Here is a 23,445-nt window from a genome sequence, read left to right on the forward strand (position 1 = left end):
ATGGTTAGGGTTGTGTGTCAACGTGGCTGGGCCATGATTCTTAGTGTTTATATGTGATCACTACCATGATCGAATCTGCTGTGAGTAGCCAATCAGTTGAAAGAAAGTTTCCTTAGAGGCCTGGCCTGCATCCGAATACAAGAAGATATTCTGACTTTGTTGCTTACTCTGGATCCTGCGGCTGTCTCCTCTTCGTCTAATCTCTGGTTCTTGGGACTTGAGCTATCAGCTTATCTGCCAGTCTTGGAATTCATCGATCTTCACAGCCTGTGAACAGAAGCCCTGCTCTCTGACTTGCTCATTTTGAGTTCGCCAGCCCCTGCGGCTTTGTGAATCAAGAGAAGCCTCTATCCTGATCCATGGACTTGGGACATTCCACCCTCTACAATTGTATGAGCTGTTTCCTTGATATAAATCTCTTTATATATGTATTGGAAACCCTGATGGCATACTGGTTAAGTGCTATGGCTGCTCACCAAGAGTTCAGCAGTTCTAATCCGCCAGGCATTCCTTGGAAACTCTATTAGGCAGTTCTACTCTGTCCTATAGGGTCGCTATGAGTCGGAATCAACTCGATGGTAGTGGGATATATATGTATTTATACACTTTACTGGTTTCGCTTCTCTAGTGAACCCAGCCTAAGACGGTACTGAGAGCGTTCTAGAGAAACAAAATTGTAAGGGTAAGTCTTCTAAATTGGCTCTCAAGCCTGGCTAGTCTTAATGATGCTGATGACTCTGTTTCCAGCAGTAAAGAGGGCACTGCTAATCCATGGGGTGAGGCGACAGTACAAATATGCAAAATATCACCACCAGTAGATCAGGTATTGGTGAAAAGCGAGGCTCCAGGTGAACACATGTGTGATATCTTTCTACAGTTTTATCAGAATGAGAAGTATGAAGTTGCTGGTTGGTTGGTCCTACTTTTGCTAGCCAAACTGGTAAAAGAAAGAGATGCACTCAGGGCTTCAGAGTCAAAGCTCAAGTGCTGCGTAAATGACCTCAAGTCTTCCTTTTATGCTTTGAAAGCAAGCCTTATTTCCTGTAGTAACAGAGCTGAAATTGCTGAAAACCAGACCCAGAGCTTTATTGTAAGAGTGGCTGAATTACACCACCAGCTGAATTGCCAACCTTGAGAGGTGTCTGAAGTTAAAGTAAGGGCATTGATTGGGAAGAAATGGTATCCTGAAACTTGGAATGGGGACAAACAAGCAGATAATCAGGAAGCTGGGGACACTGAACCCCTAAATTCCATTGAATCACTTCTTCCAGAATAACCGCTCTCATCTGAAGAAATTACTTCATGTTTGTCTGCTAAACCACCCTGCACAGAAAAACCATGAGTCCCCTCCACTCCCATCTAATGAGATTAGCCCTATCCCAGCTGCCTCTAAAGAGCCCTTGCCTGAGTAGTTGTCTGGGGCATTGCCTGAGGTAGATGCTTTACCAGACAATGCTGAATGTTCTCAAAACAAGTCCACGCTACCGATTCTGGCTTCTAGACCTGTAACTAGACTTAAGTCCCAGTGAGCCCCAAAAGGTGAAGTAAAAAGTGTGACCTAGGAGGAGGTACACTACACTCCAAAAGAATTGCTTGACTTTTCTAATATGTACAAACAGAAGCCTGAGGAATATGTGTGGGAATGGCTATTAAGGGTGTGGGATAATGGTGCAAGGAACACAAAGTTGGTTCAGTCTGACTTTATTGATAGGGGTCCACTAAGCACAGATTCTTCATTCAGTATTTCAGCTCGAGAAGTTAGGAAAGGATCTAAGAGTTTGGTTGGTTGGGTTGCTGAAGCATGGATTACAAGGTGGCCTACACTAAATCAAGTTGAAATACCAGACCTGCCTTGGTATACTTTAGAAGATGGTATCCAAAGGCTCAGGGAAGTTGGCATGCTAGAGTAGACTTATCAGGTTAGACTCACAGACCCACTCATGGATTGCCCAGAGGACATACCTTTTACCATAGCTGTGAGGAACAAATGTATGAAGGGAGCTCCAGGATCCTTGAAGACTGCTGTGATTGCTACTTGATGTGAATCAGTTTTGACAGTGGTAACTGCTGTAACTGAATTAAGATGCATAAATACAATGTGGCTGATTGGACCCCGTGGTAGTAGGGGCCAAGTGGCTGCACACAGTTGACAAAGACAAGGTGGGTGTGGTTACAGTAATGGACAGTGGAGTCAAAGCAGTAAACAGAATAGTCTGACTCGTATGGACTTATGGTGTTGGCTACTTAGTCATAGTGTCCCTGGGAGTTGATAAGAAATCTACTAAATATTTACTTGATCTGTACAAACCGTGAATTCTAGGTTAGTTGAATAGCAATCCAACTTGAATCACCAGAGTAGAGAGTCACAATCCCTGAATCAATTCCCAGATTTGAGCAAGTTTTAAGACCTACAGCCCCTTGAATGAAGGGGAGGCCAGATTCCCTTGAGGAAGGACTCCAATACAGTGCCAGAAATGTTTACTGTTAATCTTTCTCCCAGCCTTCCCCAAAGGAATCTACAGCCTTTTACGAGAGTGACGGTTCATTGGGGAAAAGGAAATAATCAGGCTTTTGGGGGATTACTGGATACTGGCTGTGAATTGACACTAATTCCGGGAGACCCAAAATGTCACTATGGCCCACCAGTCAGAGTAGGGGCATATGGAGGTCAGATTATTAATGAAGTCTTGGCTCTTGTCCATCTCACAGTTGGTCCAGTGGTTCCCTGAACCCATCCTGTAGTGATTTCCCCAGTTGCAGAATGCATAATTGGGATAGATATACTCAGCAACTGGCAAAACCCCCACATTGGATCCCTGACAAATACAGTAAGGGCTATGATGGTAGGAAAAGCCAAGTGAAAGCCATTAGAACTACCCCTACCTAGGAAAATAGTAAACCAAAAGCAATACCACATCCATGGAGGGATTCCAGAGATTACTGCCACCATCAAGGACTTGAAGGATGCAGGGGTGGTGATTCCCACCACATCTCCATTCAACTCTCCTATCTGGATTGTGCAAAAAACAAGTGGGTCTTAGAGAATGACAGTAGATTATCAAAAACTTAACCAGGTGGTGACTCCAATTGCAGCTGCTGTTCCAGATGCAGTTCCATTGCTTGAGCAAATTAATACATCTCTTGGTGCCTGGTGTGCAGCCGTTGATCTGGGTAATGCCTTTCCTCCATATTTGTTTCAAAGGACCATCAGAAACCAGTTCGCCTTCAGCTGGCAAGGCAAGCAATACACCTTCACTTGCCTACCTCAGGGCTACGTCAGTTCTGCAGCCCTATGTCATAGTTTAGTCCACAGGGACGTTGATCACCTTTCCCTTGCACAAGAAGGCACACTGGTCCATGACATTGATGACATTATGCTGATGGGACCTAGTAAGGAAGAGGTGTCAATGACTTCTGGACTTACTGGTAAAACGTTTGCATGCTAGAGGATGGGAAATTAGTCCCACAAAAATTTAGGCATCTTCCACCTCAGTGAAATTTCTAGGAGTCCAGTGGCAGAGGGTATATTGAGATATTCTTTCTGAAGTAAAGGATAAGGTATTGCATCTGGCTTCTCCCACAACTAAAAAGGAGGCACAATGCTAGTGGGCCTCTTTGGATTTTGGAGGCAATGTATGCCTTATTTGGGTGTGCTACTCCAGCCTATTTATCAAGTGACTCCAAAAGCTTCTTGTTTTCAGTGGGGTCCAGAACAAGTGAAGACTTTGTAACAGGTCCAGGCTGCTGTGCAGGCTGCTCTGCCATTTGGGCCACATGATCCAGCTGATCAGATCGTGCTTGAAATGTCAGTGGCAGGTAGGGATGCTGTTTGGAGTCTTTGGCAGGCCCTATTGGTGAATCACAGCTCAGACCCTTAGGAATTTGGAGCAGAGCCCTGCCATCCTCTGCAGATAACTACTCTCCTTTTGAGAAACAGCTTTTGGCGTGTTACTGGGCCTTAGCAGAGACTGAACACTTAACCTTGGGATACCAAGTCACCATGTGGCCTGAGCAGCCCATCTTGAACTGAAGGTTCAGAGTCATAAAATTGGGTGTGCGCAGCAGCACCCCATCACTAAATTGAAGTGGTATATACAAGATTGGGCCTGAGCAGGACCTGAAGGTACAAGTAAGTTGCACGAGGAGGTGGCCCAAATGCATATTGTCTCCACTTCTGTCATGTTACCTTCCACCTCCCAGTCTGCACGTATGGCCTCATGGGTGAGTTCCTTATGATCAGCTAACTGAAGAGGAGAAAACTCGTACCTGGTTTACAGATGGTTCTGCATGATGTACAGGCACCACTCAAAAGTGGAGAGTGGCAGCACTACAGCCCCTTTCTGGGACCTCCCTAAAGGACAGTGGTGAAGGGAAGTCCTCTCAATGGGCAGAACTTTGAGCAGTGCACCTGGTCATTCATTTTGCTTGGGAGGGGAAATGGCCAGATATGTGATTATACACTGATTCATGGGTTGTGGCTAATGGTTTGGCTTGATGGTCAGGGACATGGAAGGGACATGATTGGAAAATTGGAGACAAGGATATATGGCAAAGAGGTATGTGGATAGACCTCTCTGAACGGGCCAAAGAAGTGAAGATATTTGTGTCTCATGTGAATGCTCATCAAAGAGTGACCTCAGCAGAGAAGGATTTTAACATTCAAGTGGGTAGGATGATGCATTCTGTGGAAACCAGTCATCCTCTTTCCCCAGCTACTCCTGTCAATGCTCAATGGGCTCATGAACAAAATGGTCATGATAGCAGGGATTGAGGTTATGCATGGGCCCAGCAACATGGACTTCCACTCACCAAGGCTGACTTGGCTACAGCTGCTACTGAATGCCCAGTCTGCCAGTAGCAAAGACCAACACTGAGTCCCCCGTATGGCACCATCCCTCAAGGTGATCAGCCAGCAACTTGGTGGCAAGTTGATTATATTGGACCACTTCCATCATGGAAAGGGCAGCGATTTGTCCTTACTGGAATAGACACTCTGGATATGGATTCGCCTTCCACGTACACATTGCTTCTGCCAAGGCTACCATCCATGGGCTTACAGAATGCCTTATCCACCGTCATGGTATCCCACACAGCATTGTGTCTGATCAAGGGACTCACTTCACAGCAAACGAAGTGCAGCAGTGGGCCCACACTCATGGAATTCACTAGTCTTACCATGTTCCCCATCATCCTGAAGCAGCTGGCTTAACAGAATGATGGAATGGCCTTCTAAAGATACAATTACAGTGCCAGCTAGGTGGCAGTACCTTTCAGGATTGGGACAATGTTCTCCAGGAGGCTGTATATGCTCTAAACCAGTGTCCAATATGTGGTACTGTTTCTCCCATAGCCAGGATTCATGGGTCCAGGGATCAAGGGGTGGAAATGGGAGTGGCACCACTCACTATTACTCCTAGTGACCCACTCACACAATTTTTGCTTCCTGTCCCCATGACCTTATGCACTGCAGGTCTAGAGGTCTTAGTTCCAAAGGAAGGAATGCTCCCACTTGGAGACACATCACTGACTGCATTGAACTGAAGTTAAGAATGCCACCTGGCCGCTTTTAGCTCCTTATGCCTCTGGATCAACAGGCGAAGAAGGAAGTTACCATACTGGCTGGTGTCATTGATCCTGATTACCAAGAGGAAATCAGATTGATATTACATAATGGAGGTATAGAAGAGTATGTCTGGAATGCAGGAGATCTCTTAGGACGTCTCCTAGTACTACCATGTCTTGTGATTAAAGTCAATGGAAAACTGCAGCAACCCAATTCCAACATGACTACTAATGACCCAGACCCTTCAGGAATGAAAGCTTGGGTCATACCACCAGGCAAAGAGCCACGACCAGCTGAGGTGCTTGCTGAGGGCAAAGGGAATACGGACTGGGTGGTGGAAGAAGATAGTTCTAAATACCAGTTACAGCCACGTGACCAGCTGCAGAAACAAGGACTGTAATTGTTATGAGTATTTCTGCTTTGTATGTGTGCATCAGATATTTTTATTTTCTTATAAGATGTAAGATGCAAACAGGGCAAGTGCGTTTTTGGTTGTATGTTTGTTGTATCATGTTAGGCATAAGTATGACTTTTTAATTGTCTTTATTCAGAAATTATGTATGGTTTAAGGAAATGTGTACATGTGCCAAGTTGACAAGGGAGGGATTCACTGCAATGGTTAAGATTGTGTGTCAGCTTGGCTGGGCCATGATTTTCAGTGTTTATATGTTATCACTCCCGTGATTGAATCAACTGTGAGTAGCCAATCAGTTGAAAGGGAGTTTCCTGGGGGGGGTGACCTGCATCCGAATATAAGGAGATGTTCTAGGTTTTATGTTCACTCTGGACCCTGCGACTGTCTCCCGTTCTTCTGACCTCTGGTTCTTGGGATTTGAGGTATCAGGTTATCTACCAATGTTGGAATTCATCCATCTTCACAGCCTGTGAGCAGAAGCCCTGCCCTTCAACTTGCTGATTTTGGGTTCACCAGCCCCTGCAGCTACATGAATCAAGAGAAGCTTCTATCCTGATCCATGGATTTGGGGTGTTCCAGCCTCTGCAATTGCATGAGCTGTTTGCTTGATATAAATCTCCCTCTATATATACATATGTATGCTTTACTGGTTTTGCTTCTCTAGAGAACGCAGCCTAAGACACTGCCCTTTACTGGGAGGGGTTGAGGGGGCGAACGGTGAGTGGGTGCTGGTGTGTTCGCACTGCCACCGCAGCCTCTCACCACACAGCACTGGGGGAGGAGGGAAGAAGCTTGGCTGGGTCAGCAGGTGGGAAGGGGGGCAGATGGAGTGCCCAGTGTTGTTCAGCGGGGTCGGGGTCCTCAGGCAGTAGGGTGGCAGTCAGGGCTGGGTGGGTGGGAGAGGAGGGGCTTGTATCTTGTTTCCCAGTGGTTGGGGCTGCAGAAATGGGTCAGTTTGTGCTGCTAATCACCAGGAGGGGGGAGGGGGGAGCATGTGTTCTTGTCACTGGGCAACAGTACCTGGGCTCTTCCTGTTGGCTGTAGCAAGCAATCAGGATCTTATTCACTCCAGGTATATCTACCCAGTTACTCTGTGTCTGTCGGGAAATTCTGTGCAGTTGCCTGCTGTGCTCCTCCTCACTGGAGGTTGCTGCTGTTTTTGTCTCAAGGTGGCCACGTTGTGCCAGGCTGGCTGGCAGGGCCCTTCTACTCCCTCTTCTTGTTTGTAGTTGTCAGTCACTTTCTTCTTCCAGTCAGTGTTCGATCTAGCTCTTTTTCCTTTCATTTGATGCCAGGGTTCCAGGATTGTCATCTGTATCTGCTTCACTTGGTTTCTTGGGACTTTGCTGTAGAGGGATGGCATGGTGTATCTGACTAAGCCACCATGTTGGCATGTTGGCCTCCCTGCCTGTAAGTTTTTATGAGGAATAAGTCCATCAATTTTATTTTGTCCTCGAAAATTGCTGTATTATTTAGGATAATTCAGTGAATTTTGTAGCAATGAATTTGAAATATCTACTCTGTTTATAAGTCAAATCACCCTTTTACCCCTTCCTCCCTTTGTGTGCATGTTTTTCTAGGTAAAAATTAGTTTTATTGATTATCCAATGGAATAATATTGCTCTCATATCTTAATATTTGTGATCTTGAATTATATTAAATATTTTAATGGTAATCTCTAATGTAGGCAATCAAAGCACATGTGTTGTATATTAAATATTTCCACTGATTTATTATTGTACTTCTTAAAATATTTATTGAGTGCCTACTATAGGACAAAAACTATGGTAGAAATTTGCTGTATGTCATGTCATTTAGTTGTTTAGGCAATCTTGTAAACAAAACTGCCTCCAGTATTTCCTGAAAGAAATCTTATTTTCAGGTCTAGTCAGATTATTTTAACTGTTCTTATTAGACTTTGTCACATTTGTTTTTGGAAGGCAATTTTGAAAATAGTGTTTTGTTCTGCTTTTTCTCTTATGTACGTTGTGGTATTTCTATGACATGTTTTAATTAGAAGAGTGCTAAAACCTACAGCAGTTAGTAACATCTTTTAATATTGTCTGCTCTTTTATTTCCTTAATGTCAAACAAAAATAAAGTGTGAGTTCATGATCTGTGAACTTAGAAGTTCTCTGCCCTGCCAGTCAAGGTTGGTTCACATTGAGGAAATATCTCTGCAAAAAAAATTTTTTTCCTTTATTTAACAAAATTTTGTAACACTGTTTTATTGGTATGCACTTGGTCATCTGGAGAGACTTCCTTTGTTCTGGCACTATGCAAAGCCAGTAGCCTTTCAGTTCATCTTATAAATGGGTCAGAGCTGTATACCTACTCAAAGAGTATGCTGCTGTCCACATGTATAGAAACCAACCAAGCCTTTTGTCTTCTTAGTGGGAGGCAGCACAAGGGGTAGTAAATTATCTTTGACTTTGGAATGAATATCCCTTCATGCCCCTGGATCCACAAAAAGTGTATTGAGGCGGCAAGTCTCTATATTTTTGTAGGATTTAGTTTTCAATTCTGTCACACTGTATAGCTTACCGAGGTACTTCATCTATCAATTGTTTTACTCCCCAGGTCCTAATAGCTTGCTCTCATCAAGAGCAGGATCAAGGAGATATAGTGTGTAATGTCAAAATAGCCAAGGTCTCTGCAGAGCAGGTTGTGGCGTAGACCAAAAGCGTTACGTTTACCTGAACCTGGACAGCAGAGGTATTGCTGGCATCGCCAGGTGAAAACAACTTGTTACTGTCATTCTCTCTGAGTTGTTATGAAAGAAAAAGCATTTGCGAGGTTAAACTACATATCAAATACCAAGGCTGTATTAATTTGCTCAATAAGGAGATTCCATCTGGTGTGACAACTGCAGTTGAACTAATCTTCCAATTAAGTTTATGATAATCTGTCATCTTTTTTCAAGGCTATTAGTTTTTGCAGGGGCCAAACTAGTGAAGAATATCACCAAACCTACAATTTTCAAGTCTCTAACTTTTTCTCTAAGAATGCCTTGTTGTTGGAGAATGCAAACTGCAAATGGTTTCCACCGGTCCCTTCCAATAAGCCAAAATAAAACCAAACCCGTCGAGTCAATTCTGACTCATAGTGACCCTGTAGGACCAAGTGGAACTGCCCCATAGAGTTTCCAAGGAGCAGCTGGTGGATTCGAACTGCCGACTTTTTGGTTAGCAGTCAAGCTCTTAACCACTGCGCCAGCAGGGCTCCTTCCTATGCTATAGTATTAACCAATGGTGGCTACTGGTTAGAAAGCCAAAGTTTGGGTTCTGCCAATTACTAAGAGTATCCATTCTTATAAATCCAAGAACTAGGAAAATAACAGTAAGGTCAATTCTTAGATTTATTCTTAGGTGTTCAGTGTTATCTGATGCTATTATATGTGGGATTAGTTTTAAATTTTACTTTCTAATTATTCATCGCATGTGTATGAAAATTCAGTTGATTTTGCTATATTGACCTCATATCTAATAATCTTGCTAAGTTTACTTACTATCGTTAGTAGATTGCTTCTAGATTATTTTGGATTTTCTACTTCACAGTCGTCCTCTGAGAGTAATGAAAGTTTTAATTTTTTCTTTCCAATCCTTTTACATCTTCTTTTTCTTGCCTTATTGCACTGGCTAGGACCGCCAGTACATTGTTGAATAGAAGTGGTGATAATAGTCATCCTTTTCTCATTCCTGATCTCAGAGGTAAAGATTTCAACATTTCACCATTGAATATGATGTTTGCCTTTGGACTTTTGTAGATACCCTTTATGAGAGATGAAGAAAGTTGCCTTCTGTCATGGATTGAATTGTGTCCCCCAAAATATTTGTCAGCTTAGCTGGGCCATGAGTCCCAGCATTGTGTGATCATCCACCATTTTATGTGATTTCTCTAGGTGTTGTAAATCCTATTACTATGATGAAATGAGATGGATTAGTGGCAGTTACATTGATGAGAGCTACAAGATTAGATAGTGTCTTAAGCCAGTCTCTTTTGAGATATGTAAGAGAGAAGTGAGCAGAGAGACATGGGGACCTCATACCACCAAGAAAGCAGTGCTGGGAACAGAGCATATCCTTTGGACCGGAGGTTGCTGTGCTGAGATGCTCTCAGACCAAGGGAAGACTGATGACAAGGACCTTCCTCTAGAGCCGACAGAGAGGGAAAGCCTTCCCCTGGAGCTGACACCCTGAATTTGGACTTGTACTGAACAGTGAGAAAATAAATCTCTTTGTTAAAGCCGTCCACTTGTGGTATTTCTGTTATAGCAGCACTAGATGACTAAGACGCCTTCTATTCCTAGTTTGCTCAGAGGTTTTATCATGAATGAATAGTGAATTTTATCAAGTTTATTTAATCTATTAAGATTATCACATTACTTTTCACCTTTATTGTTTCAATACAATGAATTATATAGATTTTTGAATGTTAAACCCACCTTGAATTTGATGAAGAACTTTGTATTCCTAGTATAAACCTAAAGTGGTTGTGATATAGTACTCTGTTTATATAACTCTGGATTTGGTTTGCTAATATTTTGTACAGAATTTTTCTATCTGTGTTCATAAGAAGGATTTGGTTATAATTTTCTTTTTCAAACTTTGGTGTCAAGGTTATACTGGCCTCATAAAACAATTTCAGTAATGTTCCCTCTCTTTATATTATCTGAATGATTTTGTGTAAGATTAGTGTTTTTTGTTCCTTAAATTATATGGTTCGCCTATGAAGCTTTGTAGACCTGGAATTTTCTTTGTTGGGAGGGTTTTAAAATATGGATTCAATTTCTTCCATAGCTTTAATATTACATAATTTTCCTGTTCTTGGATCTGCTTCGATAGGTTGTATTTCTCTGGGAATTTGTCTATATAATCTAATTTTAAAATTTATTTTCATAAATTATGAAGATATCTTTTTATGGAGATGACTTTTTAAAAACAGTTACAAAATTAAAGAAAGTTAGAAATACAGTACAAAGACTTTTATTCCCCTTGAACCATTTGAGAATAAATGGCTGACCTGATACTTCATTACATCCAAATACAAAAACAAGGAAAGTCTCCTACAGAACCACAATACAACAAATGAAATTAGGAAATTAACATTGATTATTATTACCATATAACCCTCAGGCTTTACTCAGGGTTCATCAAGTGTCCAAATAATGTTCCTTTTAACAAAAGGATCCATTTCAAAATTATGTTTAGCATTTAGTTGTCACGTTTCTTTAGTCTCTTTTCAGTCTAAAACAATTCTTCGGTTATATTCTTTTGATTTTTTTTTTTTTTTTTACAGGTCAGTTATTCTGTAAAATATCTGAGTTTGCCCGATACTTCTCATGATTAGATTCAGGTTTTGCACCTTTGGCTGTAATAGCACAGAAGTGGTGCTATGTTCTTCTCATTGCCTCTTAACCACAGTGCACCATTTTTATATGCCCCATTACCTATAGTGTTCACTTCGATCTTTTCATTGAGGTGGTATCCGTGAGACTTTTCCAGTGTAAAATTACTCTTTTTCTCTTTGTAATTAACAAGTATTTATAGGAAGGTTCTTTGTAACTGTGAAGATACACTGTTCCTCAAAAAAAAATTATTCATATATTTATTTATATATGTATAGACTTACAGTTTCCTGTTTTCTTCAATATGTTATATAATCAGTTACTGTAATAATTTATTCTGAAACTCAAATTGTTGGTGGGATTTGGTCAACAGGAGCCCCTTCAAGCTGGCTTCTTTGTGCTGTTAACATGTCCCCATCATGCTTTGAGCATGTCTTTACTTTTAATGCAGCAAGTTTTTCTAGGTTCATCTTATTCATCTTGTCCCAGCCCTGGATGAATCATTTCTCCAAGGAGTTCTGGTTCCTTTTAGTGGAGAATAGATTTAGAAGCCAAGATCTAGGTATTAGATGTGCTCATTGCTCTCAAGGTGTTGATGTTCCCAAACCCTGTCAGTGGGCAGAGCTACAGTATTTATGTATGGGTGTGCCTCTATGTATAAATGCACCCATATGATATATTTATACTATATTTATACTATATTTATTATATCTACGCTGTATTTATTTCTATCTATATATTAAAAACTATGAGCTCACATTATCTCCAATTCTAATTCAATACAGAATTTGTTCTAATTTTTTCCCTTTTAAACATTTGAAGCTCTCTAACAGTGAGTGGCCTGGCACCCATTAACTTGAATATATTTACTATCTGATCAGTCACCCCCCACACATGCGTGCCCCCTCACTCTATTTTTCTTCTGATGTCCCATGCAGCCTCCCCCACTTGTAGATGTCCTTGTGACCCTCACAGCATGGGCTCTGACACCCCAATTCCAGTTTGCCCTACATACGGATACACTCATCACCCTGCTTGAGTTGTGACACCCTGTTTCAGAACTCCCTCTTCCCCCCCACATAGTTGCTTTCCTTACCTCACTTGGCCTTACCATACCCCACTCCAGGCCACTCTTACATATGAATACCTTCCCCATAGCCTCTTAGGCTCTGACATTCTGTGCCTGACCTCCTGCCTGCGTGGATGCACTCCTCACTCTGCTCGTTGCCTGATATCTCTCACCAGGCACCCCTCTGTGTGGACACCCTCCTTACCCTACACGGGCTTCAACAACCCACACTAGTCATCCCTCCATGGTTCAGATCCTCACACTCCAACTCCACTTGCCAGGCTCCTCCTCTTCCCTCCATGTGGACACCCTCCTCACCTTGTATGGGCTCTTGCCCCAGGCCAGGCTACTGCTCCTTGAGGAATCCTCCTTTTCCTCTTGAGGCTCACACTGGGCCTTTCTTATCCTGGTCAGACTCCAACACACTATGTTGCGCTGCCCCCAGGGGTGGATGCCCTCCTCATCGTGGTGTGACTCTGCACCTCATTCCTGGTCACTTCCTGAAATGAAGGCCCTTCTCACTCCACTTGGGCTCTGACACTGTGTACTGGGCTGCACCTCCACATGGACATGGACACCCTTCTTATGTCGTTCCACTTGGGCTCTGATATATCAGTCTGGGTCACTGCAGCTTTCCTCACCACCACCAGGGCAGACCCCTACCATCCTCTGCCCCACCGAATGGCTTTAGGCCTGGAATTTTCAGAAAGGGGAGGGCAAAAGAAAAGTTTGTTATCCTTTTAATGTCTGTGGTATTTGAAAAGATGTCACTTTTTTATTCCTGGTATTAATAAGTTTGCCGCATCATTTTCTTCATGACCAATCTTTTCCAGCAGCTTATCAATTTTTATTAGTGTTTTCAGTGAATTTTGTTTTGTTTGTTGGTGCTCTCTGTTGCGTGTGTGTTTTCTATTTAATTTCTATTCTTTATTATTCCTCCTATGTTTTGGGGTTTAATTTTTGGTGTTTGTTTTTTAATTTCTTGAGATGGAGATTTAGGATTTAGATAATTGATTTTCCCCTTTCCCCATAAATATATATACTTACAAACCAAACCCGTTGCTGTCGAGTCGATTCCGACTCATAGCAATCCTACAGGACAGAGTAGAACCGTCCCATAGGGTTTCCAAGGCTGTAAATCTTTATGGAAGCAGACTGCCACATCTATCTCCTGTGGAGCAACTAGTGGGTTCAAACAGCTGACCTTTTGGTTAGCAACCAAGTGTTTGATCACTGCACCACCAGGGCTCCAAACGTATGTACTTTGACCCATAAATATCCTTCCAAGCATGGCTTTAGCTGCTTTCCACAAGTATTTATATAGATTCTTTTTATTATTATTCTCTTCAGTACATTTTCTAATTTCTGTTGTAATTTTTCTTTTGATCCATGGTTTTTTTAGAAGTATATTTTAATCTCTAGTTATTTTGTCTGTATTTCTGTATAAATACCCTAGTTGGCTGGCAGGGACCTAATATACAAAAAGTAAACCAAAGAAAATAAGGCATAACATTATTACCAGGCAGAAATTATATTGTACTGGTCACATCAAAAGAAGTTCAGAGAAGGATATTGTAGTGGAAAGTCTACTGGGGAAAAAAGAGCCACAGAGAGGGAAGGTGGTCTAATAAAGATGAAAACAGAGAGAGTTGACACCTTGGAGGATAAGGAAGACAAGGGCTGGACATGTTGGTTTTCTAGCCAACACCCTTTTCCTACCTTCATCCTCCCTGGACCTATATTGTACAAGCATGTACTTCTCCATATATTATGAGCAGTGAAGCTGGCTCCATTCCCATCTTCGAATTTTGGTGCTTCTGATTATGGTAATCCCATTTCCCTTACCAGAAATGGGTTTCAGAATAGGCATGTGACCCATTCTGCCCTATGAGATCTGTGGGGCAGTATGCTGAGAGACTTCTGGAAAATATTACCTCTCTTTTAAGAAAAAAGATAAAGGAAAAGATGGCATGATGACTCCTAGAAATACAACATTGGGAAATATTTAATTGACTTGATGTTACAGCAAGTATTTAGGTATTACCATCTAATTTAATTCACTGGCTGGTAAAATGTACATTTTTAAATGGGGGGTGTTGGTTTCATGATTCGTAAACTGTGTCAGTGATGAACATATTTGGAAATAACAGAAAATCCAAGGTCCAGTTATTTTAACAAATAGTTATATGTCTCAGGCATCAAGAACTTTGGGAGTAGCTACTCAGTGATGCTTCAGAGATCCAGGCTCTTTCTGTTTTTCTGCTTCTCCATCCTTAGCTTTCATTCTCATGCTTGTCACTTCATGAGTATAAGGTGGCTGCTTCTTGGGTTCTGCACATACAAGCAAGGGAAAGGGGGAATATGAAGGGGACAAAAGGAGATGCCAGTTGAGTCTGCCAGCTTTTATCAGGAAAACAAGTTTTCCAAGAAGCCCCACCCTGAAACCTTCTGCTTAGGTCTCATTGGCTCATATAACAAGTGCCCTAATTGGAATGCATCTAGGGAAAGAAGGAGATTATGGATTTGATTAGGTCAGCCAATCAGCTGTGCCAGCCACACATGCTTCCCTACCCCACAGAAATTGATTAAGCCAGATAGTCACTTAAGGCTACTTGTCTCCTCATTAGTCTGTAATTTTGTGTTTTATTAGCTACTACTTGTGATGTGTCTATTTAATCTATCTTTTCTAATTTAGCTTTTTTTTTCTATTAATTCAGTATCTTCTCTACTTTTTATTTATGTTTTATAAACTAGAGTTAGTATATCAGACTTACTAGGTATGACATTTAATTTTCTTTTTCCAAAATTAGGACTCCTGAGCAAATATGTAAATTTGTGCTAAGTTTATGCAAATTAATATTTTTCTTTTGAACCAGCCATTGTGGTAATTTTTAAAAGAGCCTGTAGTTCTTATGTAAAGTTTTTCTTTCTTAAGAAGGACAGAAGAACTATTGAATATTTGAATTGAACTCTATTATAAGAATTATAATACAAACTACCTTTTTCAGAGGTTTTTTTTTTTTGGAGAAAGGAAATACACAGTCCATTAAAAGAAAAAAATTAGCAGTGTTTAAATTTAATATCTGATACGGCATTCAGAATTTACCTGCACAAACTTAGCTATTCTTAAATTGTACACTGAACTATATTTCCTTGCATCTACCCACCTCCGACCTGCACTTGCATCCTCGTTCACAGATGTGTTTATTCTCCATCATCACAGTAAAAATTCAAAAAATTATTTGAGACTGAAAGAAAATATGGTTTCAGTTAGCTGTTAGAGGTAGAGATGCCTGTTGTAGACAAGACGGAGCCATACTTTACATGGAACACAGACACGGATGTGAAACGGAATGGGGGTTAACCTTATGGAGAAGAGACATGATATGTCTTTCAGTCTTTGCTGACCAATGCAGGTTAGCAAGCAGGGATTAGGGCTAGATTTACAGTGCATCTCATTTCGGATTCTGGATCCAGGATAAAAAAGATCCAGGATAGATGTAGAAAAATAGCTTCTGACCCTGCTAAGCTGAATACTAGTTTAAGTTCATCTCAGTAACTGGAAAAAAAGCAAAAGAGGTCTTTATGTCTATTTTACAAACGATATTTTTATTATTTTGTTTAGATAGGCTGCAGAGCACAGGGGAATAAATGACAAAGTATGTATGCTGAAAGGGAAAACCGAATAAATACGCTGTTTTACTAATGCTTGTCATTCTCCCATTTTTTGTGGTACATAACCACAGGATCTCTTTTAGTATATGACTTTTATTTTTCCTAATCTTATTATGCGTAAAGAGAGGGGTGGGGAACCAGATTATTTCATTTTTGTTTCTAAGCTAGAGAAGAAGAAAACTCACTAGTAAATCTAATAGCTCCATTCCTGCAAACTTTCGTCCAGTTTTTCAATGTATATATAGTTATTAAAGCTGTAGTTCATCTGAGGCTAATTGGAAACAGTGACCAGGTTCTTAATCATTATCAGGGAACTGCATTCAGAGAATGAGAAGAACACCCCCACTGGATGAATTGCAGCCACCACCGTATCAGGATGACAGTGGTTCTCCCCATCTCTCATGTACACCCTCAGAAATCGGGGACAACAAATGTGAACACTCCCACTGCAGCAACAGCCCAAGATGCTCATATAACAAGTGCCCAAGTGAAGGAAGCACAGGTCATGAAGTAGAAAGTTTTCATAATAAAGGATATGAAGAAGATGTCCCAAGTGACAGTACTGCAGTCCTGAGCCCTGAAGTAAGTAAAAGCACATAGAATGTTTTAAATGAATGTGATTGGGAGGAGGATAATCCTTTGCTTCTCCTCTAGGTAAACGCAATGGCTTCGTCACTGTCTTTTTCTTTGTGGCTGTGATTCCAGTTTTCATCCTTGATCTATTCTTTATCCAACAAACATATAGGGCTGTTCCAGTCCTCAACTCCTCCCAAAAGGAAAACGGGTAGCTAAAAATGACAGCAGCAGACAAGACTGAAGAGTAATCTTCCGTCAGTTTTCAACCTCAAGATAGGTTGTTTTGTTTGTGTACCACTTTATAAGTAACATTCTGGCATTTTTTACCTATTTGTTTCATCTTAGGGTTATTATATTTTTGGGGCTTTTAAAGTATTGTTATTTTTTATTATTGGGAAGGTGTTGATTAATATCGTTTCACAGATCTTTCAAAATAATGTTGCATTTTCATATATAGAATTGAAGGGGATAAGTGGTGATCAGCTTAACTACTAAAATTTCCGTTCGTGACATCATACATTGAGAATGGTTAGTACCTGGGTTTTGAGTTATTTATTTTTTGGAGCAAAAATATGAAAACAATAAAAGTAATTGTTCTGCACCTTTGAAGTCTTGCCCTGTGCTAGAAAGGATTTGTTTTAACCTTTCTATAATGATGAAAATTACAAACGTATCCTAGAGGTTTTCATAAGATAGTCTTTACTTTTAGGATTTAGTTTCCTTTCAAGTTTCACAACTTTCCTCTTAGCAACATCTCATAATACTGTAGTATGTCCGTGCTCTTCCTAGGTGAATTGTCTGATCTGCTGTCAAAATTGAATAATGGACATAACCCACTACCCACTGCCGATAATGGACATAGTTCCCCAAAGTATAGAACACTTCAACTAGGGAAAGAATTTCCTCAATTTTAAGTTTTTCTTCTATTTTATTTCTAGTAGTATAATATAGTACCTGACCTAGAAGAACATCCTACATGGATATATTAATATGTTGGTCTTTTCATGATGTTCCACAAAGAATATTTCTCAGTGTTCTATCATCTGAACAAGTTTGACTAACTGTTTTGTAGATTTTCAAACTATATAGATAGCCAACAAACTAACAGTGACACCTAGATTGTGTAATTAACAACGACAATAATAGCTATCACGAATTATACCAGGAATTGTGTTGTGCAGCTTATTTAATTTTAACAATCATGTCTTCAGGAAGTTATTATTTACATTTTACAGATGAAAACATTGAGACTCAGAGAGTTAAGCAACATACCAAAGCACTAGCAGCTCTTCAATGGTGAAAGTATTATTCAAGTCCAGGCCTAACTGCAAAAACAATGTTCTTAACTATGCTGTATTGCCCTTCCTGATCTGAATTGTTGTGTGGGAAGTTAGTGGTACCCTCCAAGTACACTACGAGGCAAGCTGTGTTAGAGGACTCAGGCCATATTAAAGTACTCAAATTAGGTGTGTGTGTGCGTGCGTGTGTGTGAATCTATTCCATATATAAAGCAAGAAGTAAGGAGAGCAAGATGAGGTGGGTTAATACACTTAGGATAGGATGCAGGAGGGTGGAAGGACCACCCTATGTGAATCCTGGTTTATACAGTGCTTGTATGTCGTCTTACTCCCTCTGTTTCATCAGCCTTCTCTGTTTATGGTGTGGTAACAAGGACCAGAGTTGAGATTTGAAGAAGAGTTCCTTTGGCCAGTAATACACACTCAGTTTATGGGATAGGCGCAGGGGCAGGTGCACCTGGCCACTGCCAAGAACACCAGTTAGCCTGCTGAACAGACATGGGTTTACCTGCATTTCTCAGGGAGAGCACATGACTGACCGCTGTCAGCCCAAAGGGGACATGATGATTGCTTGGGCTTTCCACCATGTTTTCTATTTATTCTGTATATCTTCAGCACATCTCACAAATTATTGACTTAATTACTGTCGTTTTTTTATTATTATTTTTATTGTGCTTTAAGTGAAAGTATACAAATCAAGACAGTCTCTCACACAAAAACTTACATGCACCTTGCTACATACTCCAAATTGCTCTGCCCCTAATGAGATAGTCTGCTCCCTCCCTCTGCTCTCTCTTTTCATGTCCCTTTCGCCAGCTTCTAACCCCCTAAACCCTCTCATCTCCCCTCCAGACAGGAGATGCCAACATAGTCTCAAGTGTCCACCTGATCCAAGAAGCTCACTCCTCAGCAGCATCCCTCTCCAACCCATTGTCCAGTCCAATCCCTGTCTGAAGAATTGGCTGTGGGAGTGGTTCCTGGGGCCATGACCACCAGGGTCCTTCTAGTCCCAGTCAGATCATTAAGTCTGGTCTTCTTATGAGAATTTGGGGTCTGCATCTCACTGTTCTCTTGCTCCCTCAGGGGTTCTCTCTTGTGTTCCCTCTCAGGGCAGTCATTGGTTGTAGCCAGGTACCATCTAATTCTTCTGGTCTCAGGCTGATGTAGTCTCTGGCTTGTGTGGCCCTTTCTGTCTCTTGGGCTCGTAATTACCTTGTGTTGTTGGTGTTCTTCATTCTCCTTTGATCCAGGTGGGTTGAAACCAATTGATGAATCTTAGATGGCCACTTGCTAGTGTTTAAGACCCCAGACGCCACTCTCCAAAGTGGGATGCAGAATGTTTTCTTAATAGATTTTATTATGCCAGTTGACTTAGATGCCCCCTGAAACCATGGTCCCCAAACCCCTACCCCTGCTATGCTGGCCTTCGAAGCATTCAGTTTATTCAGGATACTTCTTTGCTTTTGGTTTTGTCCAATTGTGCTGACCTCTCCTGTGTTGTGTGTTGTCTTTCCCTTCACCTAAAGTAGTTCTTATCTACTATCTAATTAGTGAATACCCCCTCTCACACTCGCTCCCTCCCCGCCTCATAACCATCAAAGACTATTTGCTTCTCTTTTTTAACTATTTCTCCAGTTCTTATAATAGTGGTCTTGTACAATATTTGTCCTTTTGCAGCTGACTAATATCACTCAGCATAATGCCTTCCACACTCCTCCATGTTCTGAAATGTTTCACTGTTCTTTATTGATGGGTAGTATTCCATTGTGTGAATATACCATAATTTATTTATCCATTCATCCATTGATGGGCACCTTGGTTGCTTCCATCTTTTCGCTGTAGTAAACAGTGCTGCAATAAACATGGGTGTGCATATATCTGTTCGTGTAAAGGCTCTTATTTGTCTAGGTTATATTCTAAGGAGTAGGATTGTTGGATCGTATGGTAGTTTTATTTCTAGCTTTTTAAGGAAGTGCCAAATTGATTTCCAAAGTGGTTGTACCATTGTACACTGCCACCAACAGTGTATAAGTGTTCCAATATCTCCACAGCCTCTGCAACATATACTGTTTTCTGTTTTTGTGGATTAATGCCAGCCTTGATGGAGTGAAATGCAATCTCATTGTAGTTTTGATTTGCATTTCTTTAATGGCTAATGATTGTCAGCATTTCCTCACATATCTGTTAGCTATCTGAATGTCTTCTTTAGTGAAGTGTCTATTCATATCTTTTGCCCATTTTTTAATTGAGTTATTTGTCTTTTTGTAGTTGAGTTTTCGCAGTATCATGTAGATTTTAGAGATTAGGCGCTGATAGGAAATGTCATAGCTAAAAACTTTTTCTCGGTCTGTAGGTAATCTTTTAATCTTTTGGTGAAGTCTGCATGAACATAGGTGTTTGGTTTTTAGGAGCTCCCTGTTACCTAGTTTTTCTTCTGCATTGTTAATAATGTTTTGTATACTGTTTATGCCATGTATTAGGGCTCCTAACGTTGTCCCTATTTTTTCTTCCATGATCTTTATTGTTTTAGATTTTATATTTAGGTCTTTGATCCGTTTTGAGCTCGTTTTTGTGCATGGAGTGAGGTATGGGTCTTGATTCATTTTTTTGGAGATGGATATCCAATAATGCCAGCACCATTTGTTAAAAAGACTGTCTTTCCTCATTGAACTATTTTGGAGTCTTTGCCACATATCAACTGCTCATATGTGGATGGATTTATGTCTGGATTCTCAATTCTGTTCCATTGGTCCATGTATCTGTTGTTGTACCAGTACTAGGCTGTTTTGACTACTGTAGCGGTATAATAGGTTCTAAAATCAGATAGAGTAATGCCTCCCATTTTGTTCTTCTTTTTCAGTAATGCTTTACTTATCCGGGGCCTCTTTCCCTTCCATATGAAGTCAGTGATTTGTTTCTCCATCTCATTAAAAAATGTCATTGGAATTTGGATCAGAATTGCATTAAATCTATAGATCGCTTTTGGTAGGATAGATATTTTTATAATGTTAAGTCTTCCTATCCATGAGCAAGGTATGTTTTTCTACTTATGTAGGTCTCTTTTGGTTTCGTGCAGCAGTGTTTTGTAGTTTTCTTTGAATAAGTCTTTTACATCTCTGCTGAGATTTGTTCCAAAGTATTTTATCTTCTTGGAGGCTACCGTAAATGGTATTGATTTGGTGATTTCCTCTTCTGTGTTCTTATTGTTGGTGTAGAGGAATCCAACTGATTTTTGTACGTTTCTCTTGTATCCCGATACTCTGCTGAACTCTTCTATTAGTTTCAGTAGTTTTCTGGAGGATTCCTTAGGGTTTTCTGTGTATAAGATCATGTCATCTGCAAATAGAGATACTTTCACTTCTTCCTTGCCAATCTGGATGCCCTTTATTTCTTTATCTAGCCTAACTGCTCTGGTTAGGACCTCCAGCACAATGTTGAATTACAGCAGTTGATAAAGGGCATACTTGTCTGGTTCCCAATCTCAAGGGGAATGCCTTCAGGCTCTCTCCATTTGGAATGATGTTGGCTATTGGCTTTGTGTAAATGCTGTTTATTATGTTGAGGAATTTTCCTTCTCTTCCTATTTTGCTGAGAGTTTTTATCATGAATGGGTGTTGAACTTTGTCAAATGCCTTTTCTGCATCAATTGATAAAATCATGTGATTCTTGTCTTTTGTTTTATTTATATGATGGATTACATGAATTGTTTTTCTAATGTTGAACCATCCCTGCATAACTGGTATGAATCCCACTTGGTCATGGTGGATTTTTTTTTTGATATGTTGTTGAATTCTGTTGGCTAGAATTTTCTTGAGGTTTTTTGCATCTACATTCATGAGGGATATAGGTCTGTAATTTTCTTTTTTTGTAGTGTCTTTACCTAGTTTTTGTATCAGGGGTATGGTGGCTTCATAGAATGAGTTTGGTAGTATTCTGTCCTTTTCTATGCTCTGAAATCCCTTCAGCAGTAGTGGTGTTAACCCTTCTCTGAGAATTTGGTGTAGAACTCTGCAGTGAAGCTGTCTGGGCCAGGGCTTTTTTTGTTGGGAGTTTTCTGATTACCTTTTCAATCTCTTCTTTCGTTATGGGTCCATTTAGTTATTCTACCTCTGTTTGTGTTAGTTTAGGTAGGTAGTGTGTTTCTAGGAATTCATCCATTTCTTGTAGGTTTTCCAATTTGTTTGAGTACAATTTTTCATAGTAATCTGATATGATTCTTTCATTTTCAGTTGGGTCTGTTGTAATATCGCCCATCTCATATCTTATTCGAGTTATTTGCTTCCTCTCCTTGTTTTCTTTGTCAGTTTGGCCAATGGTTTATCAATTTTATTGATTTTTAAAAAGAACCGGCTTTTGGTCTTGTTAATTCTTTGACTTGTTTTTCTGTTTCCAATTTCATTTATTTCTGGTCTAATTTTTATTATTTGTTTTCTTCTGGTGCCTGTGGGTTTCTTTTGTTGCTCTCTTTCTATTTGTTCAAGTTGTAGGGATAATTCTTTGATTTTGGCCCTTTCATCTCTTTGTATGTGTGCATTTATTGATAGAAATAGACCTCTGAGCATGGCTTTAGCTGTGTCCCAAAGGCTTTGATAGGAAGTGTTTTTATTCTCATTGGATTCTGTGAATTTCTTTATTCCATCCTTAATGTCTTCTATAATGCAGTCTTTTTTGAGCAGGGTATTATGCAGTTTCCAAGTGTTTTATTTCTTTTCCCTGCTTTTCCTGTTATTGATTTCCACTTTTATGGCCTTATGGTCAGAGAAGGTGCTTTGTAATATTTCAATGTTTTGGATTCTGCTAAGGCTTGCTTTATGACCTAATATGTGGTCTATTCTAGAGAATGTTCCATGTGCACTAGAAAAGAAGGTATACTTGGTTGCTGTTGGGTGGAGTGTTCTGTATATGTCTATGAGGTCAATTTGATTGATTGCGGCATTTAGATCTTCCATGTCTTTATTGATCTTCTTTCTGGATGTCTGTCTTTCACCAAAAGTGGTGTGTTGAAGTCTCCTACTGTTGCTCTGGAGCTGTCTGTCTCACTTTTCAATGCTGATAGAGTTTGTTTTATGTATCTTGCCCCCGTCATGGGGTGCATAAATATTTAATATGGTTATAACTTCATGGTATATTGTCCCTTTATTAATTATACAGTGTCCTTCCTTGTTCTTTATGATGGATTTAACTTTAAAGTCTATTTTGTCAGAAATTAATATTGCCACTCCTGCTCTTTTTTGATTGTTGTTTGTTTAATGTATTTTTTCCATCCTTTGAGTTTTAGTTTGTTTGTGTTTCTAGTCTAAGGTATGTCTCTTGTAGGTAACATGTAGACGGATCATGTTTTTTAATCTATTCTGCCACACTTTGTTTTTTATTGGTGCATTTAGTCCATTTACATTCAGGGTAATTATGGATAGGTATAAATTTAGTGCTGTCATTTTGGTGTCTTTTTCTGTGCTTTCTTGACAGTTTCATTTTCTCACTTAATTTTACGTGCTGAGTATAT

At 40.2% G+C, this 23,445-nt stretch overlaps 1 protein-coding gene across 5 annotated transcripts in view; it reads left to right on the top strand.

Annotated features, from left to right (window-relative positions):
- The window catches only part of SYT14 (synaptotagmin 14), a 432,582-nt gene that overhangs the window by 284,167 nt on the left and 124,970 nt on the right, over window positions 1-23,445 (top strand). For all 5 annotated transcript variants that reach the window (XM_049857726.1, XM_049857727.1, XM_049857729.1 and 2 more), the window contains one exon: window positions 16,379-16,650. In XM_049857726.1, the coding sequence (XP_049713683.1) occupies window positions 16,379-16,650 (272 nt within the window). The remainder of the gene's footprint in view (window positions 1-16,378; window positions 16,651-23,445) is intronic.

This window comes from Elephas maximus, chromosome 18, assembly GCF_024166365.1.
Source record: "Elephas maximus indicus isolate mEleMax1 chromosome 18, mEleMax1 primary haplotype, whole genome shotgun sequence".
Taxonomy (NCBI): domain Eukaryota; kingdom Metazoa; phylum Chordata; class Mammalia; order Proboscidea; family Elephantidae; genus Elephas; species Elephas maximus.